The sequence below is a fragment of the Grammomys surdaster genome, unplaced genomic scaffold (genome assembly GCF_004785775.1).
Source record: "Grammomys surdaster isolate TR1022 unplaced genomic scaffold, NIH_TR_1.0 125349, whole genome shotgun sequence".
NCBI classification, from domain to species: Eukaryota; Metazoa; Chordata; class Mammalia; order Rodentia; family Muridae; genus Grammomys; species Grammomys surdaster.
In genome coordinates, this window is record NW_021620222.1 from 817708 (window position 1) to 821535 (window position 3828).

General features: G+C 45.4%; 1 protein-coding gene across 3 annotated transcripts in view; it reads right to left on the reverse strand.

Annotated features, from left to right (window-relative positions):
- Positions 1–353: 353 nt before the first annotated feature.
- The window catches only part of Siglec10 (sialic acid binding Ig like lectin 10), an 8922-nt gene continuing 5447 nt past the window's right edge, over positions 354–3828 (reverse strand). For all 3 annotated transcript variants that reach the window (XM_028785794.1, XM_028785795.1, XM_028785796.1), the window contains one exon: positions 354–886. In XM_028785794.1, the coding sequence (XP_028641627.1) occupies positions 620–886 (267 nt within the window). In that variant the 3' untranslated portion in view covers positions 354–619. The remainder of the gene's footprint in view (positions 887–3828) is intronic.

A 3828-nucleotide genomic window follows, 5' to 3' on the forward strand; every position in this document is an offset into this window, starting at 1 on the left:
GTTGACTGGGGCTTTGAAATCTTCCATAGGCTTTGATGAAGGCTGTGTGCCTCCACCACGGTATGACAGATGGCATCTTGGCGGGAGTGCAGGAGAGGTGGATAAGACATGGGAAGATCAAGAGAGCTTGGCAATCAAACTTGTAACCTCCTCACTTGAGAACTGGTCCACTCTGTGAAACCAGTACTAGGGTTGTGCAATGACCCAAGACCTAACACCTTCTAGCATGTCCCACCCCTGAAAGAGCACACATCACCTCTCCCCCAGCACCCAGAGGGCTACATTGCCAGCACATAAGCCTTTGAGAGACACACTTAGAGCATACCCAAACAGGAGCTGTCATCTTTAAAAAATTGTTTTGTACATCTATTTATTTAACTTACACGTGTGTGCATGCATGAGTGTGAGCCACAGTGCACATGTGGGGAGTCAAAGGACAGTTTGTAGGAGGTTCCTTCCAGCATGCAGATCCTGGGGCTCAGTCTAAGGGTTCATTAAGCTTGGTGGCAAGCACATTTGTCACACCCCTCCCCAGGATTATTTTTAAGGAGAGAATCTGCTTTCTTTTGGAGGCCTTCTTTATTACTCTACCATTTAGGTCCTAAGGTCCAGGACACTCTCAATGGACTCTGACTTCTGCATAATCAGAGTAGGTGTCTTCGAAATTCTGGGTCTCCTGAAGTCTGAGGCGGGAGAAGCTGAGAGCAGCATAATGGAGTTCTTCTGGGTTATTTTCAGAGACTGGAGTCTGAGAGGATGATTTGGGGTCCAGACAACCAGGAGATGTAAAATGTGGGTCCTTTTGTTTCTTCTTTGGTTTAGAGGAGTGAGTCTCCAGGGGCGAGATCCCAGAAGGAGTGTCTGGTTCAGCTTTCCAATTCCTAGCCTGAGGGGATAGCAAACAGGCGCCATTATTCACTCAGCAAGCAGTTGTGCACCTAGCATGTGTCAGCCACTGACTTGGGAACTGGGACTCTAGTTTTAGAGTAATGAGAGTCAAGGATCGAACAGCACATGAACAAAATCTAATGAAGGCAAAAGATGAATGCTGTGAAGAATCCAAAGCAGGAGTCGGGACTAGAGAGACAGCTCAGCAATACAGAGTGCTTGCTGCACTTCCAGGGGACCCAAACTCACTCCCAGCAGCCCCTCCTGGCAGATCCTAACCCCCTAACTTCTGGGAATCTGAGCCCTTTTCTGGCCCCTACAAGAACTGCACCCACAATGTACGCACATACACAAACACACACAAACACACACAAACACACACACACACACATGTGCACACATATGCACACATAATTAAGAGTAAAAATAAAGCATAAAGATGAGTGTGGTGCATGTCTTTAATGTTAGCACTCAGGAGACAGGGCCAGGTGTGTCTCTATAAGATGCCAGCCTGTTTTCTGTAGTGAGTTCTAGGCTAGCCAGAACCACATAGTGAGACCTTGTCTCAACAAAACTCAAACAAACAAAATAAAAAGGAGAGTCGTAGCTGTAGATTAAATAGTCTCACCACAAAGAAATACCTAATTCTGAGCTAGAGCATATATGCTAATTACCCCAATTTGATCCGTGTGCTGTGTGAGTAGAGTGGCACACTGTACTCATCAAAGGCAAGATTAATGTATATAAATGCCAAAGTGCACGATAAATGAACAGGTCATTCTGGGCATTTATGATGGGGTGATTGTCAAGCGAAGAGCTTTAAATGATGCCAGGAGCCATGCAGTTTCAGGGGAAAACTCTCCCAAGGAAGGAAGCAACACATTTAACCAGTCTAAAAGAGTCTGCTGTTGTGTGCTTAAGAAAGATCCCCAACCTGCTCAGAGGAGAAGGGGATGGGCCGTGGGGAAGGAGGATTTTGGGAAAGGGTGACCAGGAGGGGGGCAGTGAGCAGGGTATAAAGAGAATAACTGAATAAATAAAATGAATGAATGAATGAATGAATGAATGAATGAACAAGATAGGGCCCAGAAGGATGGCTTAGTGGGTAAAGGTGCTTATAACACAAGCTTGAAGAATTGAGTTCCAGCCTTGGCATCTAAAATTGAAAGAGATCTCACTCTTGCCAAGTTGTCCTCGGACCTCTGAATGTTCACTTGGCATGCATGAACAACTCCCAATAATACTACTGATAAATAATACTAAATAAAGATTAAAATTTGAAATTAAAAGTATAGGGTGCTCTATGTGACTACACAGTTAGTCTTGTAAGACAAGTGGAAGTACCTACTAATAAGTCCCCAAAATGGCATTGGAAATCCAAAGAAGTGATCATGGGGGGCGGTGTTACAGGGAATTGAGATGTTTTGATCTATGATGTTCTTCAACTTTATGTTTTGGAATGATCAACATGTTACAAAAATGTCAAAAGTGGGGCCAAAGGTGTAGCTCAGGGCAGAGTGTTTGCCTAGCATGCACAAAGCCCTGGAGTCATTCCTGCCACCGCTTAAACAAGCACAATGGCACATGCTTCTTATGTCAGCACTTGTGGGGTGGAAACAGGAGGATCAGAAGTTCAAGATTGCTCTTGGCTATACAGGAAAATTCTTAGCTATGAAGGAAATTTGAGGCCAGCTTGGGCTTCATGAGAGCCTCTCTGGAAAATAAAATGTCACAGAAGTAGTACCACGTTCTGTGTTCTGTACAAGGTCCCTGTGCCCTTACTCCAGTTTTCCACTGTTCACACCTTAATTGTGATACAATATTCACACAAGGATGCTGATATCTGAACAATGTACTTTGTTTCCTGCCTTCTCGGGGAGACTCCTACTTAACTCACCTTCAAGGTGTTCCTACCCATTTCACAGGCCAGTCTGAGCATGCCCAAAGGCAATTCTTATGGTATTTTCTTCTTTACCTATGATCTTAGACTGAGCAGGGGCATGCTCCTTAATGGAACATGTCCTGGAGTGTGTGCCTTAGCTGGGCATGCTCAGGCTTGTGCTCCTGAGCTGGACATGTGCAGGAATCTGTGTGACCTCAAGGTTGCTCCCTATGTGGATACGTATGGGCCTACTCGGGGGCCTTTGTTCTCATTGGCTAGTACAGTTAAACACATGTGACGACTACAGTCAAGATTCAGGGCCCTGGGTCATCATGGAGCTCTCCCATGCTGTCCTTCAGAGTCTCAATTTACCACTCCCCTTTCCCTAAAGCATTTACTCTCCTGTCATCTGTCTCATGCAGTCCAGGTTGGCCCTGGCCTTTTATGTGTAAGTATAGCCAAAGACTACCTTATACTTCTGATCCTCCTGCCTCCACTTCCCTAGTGCTTGCCATGCAGCATTCTGCTCACTCTTGTTCTGGGCTGGGGATTTGTGCATGCCAGAAAAGAACTCTACTGACTGGGCTATATTTCCAGCCTTGTTTCTAATGTTGTGACTTGGTCAGTGAGATATAAACGGAATCACGTAGTATGTAACATTTCCATCTGTGTCCCCCCAAGACTTAGGTAAATTGTTCTATGCATCAAGACTTGATTCTTTTTGCTGGCTTGGTAGCATTCCAGAGGAAAGTTGTGCTTGGGTGGTTTCTACCGGATGTTACATGAAGAGAAACGGGGTGGAAAAGACAAGAGCAGAGGAGGTGATGAAGAAAACAGCTGTGGTGTCCAGCTGAGAGATGAAACGGGAACTGCAGAGTTGAGGGACGACCAGGGTGAAGCAGTTTGGATGTATTTTGAAGAGGATCTGGTGATGGTGATAGTGGTGGGAAACAGGGCTGAAAAATTATGCTAAGGCTTTAGCTTGCTTGGAGAAGGCTGCTACTATCTGCTGAGAGAGAGAGAGAGAGAGAGAGAGAGAGAGAGAGAGAGAGAGAGAG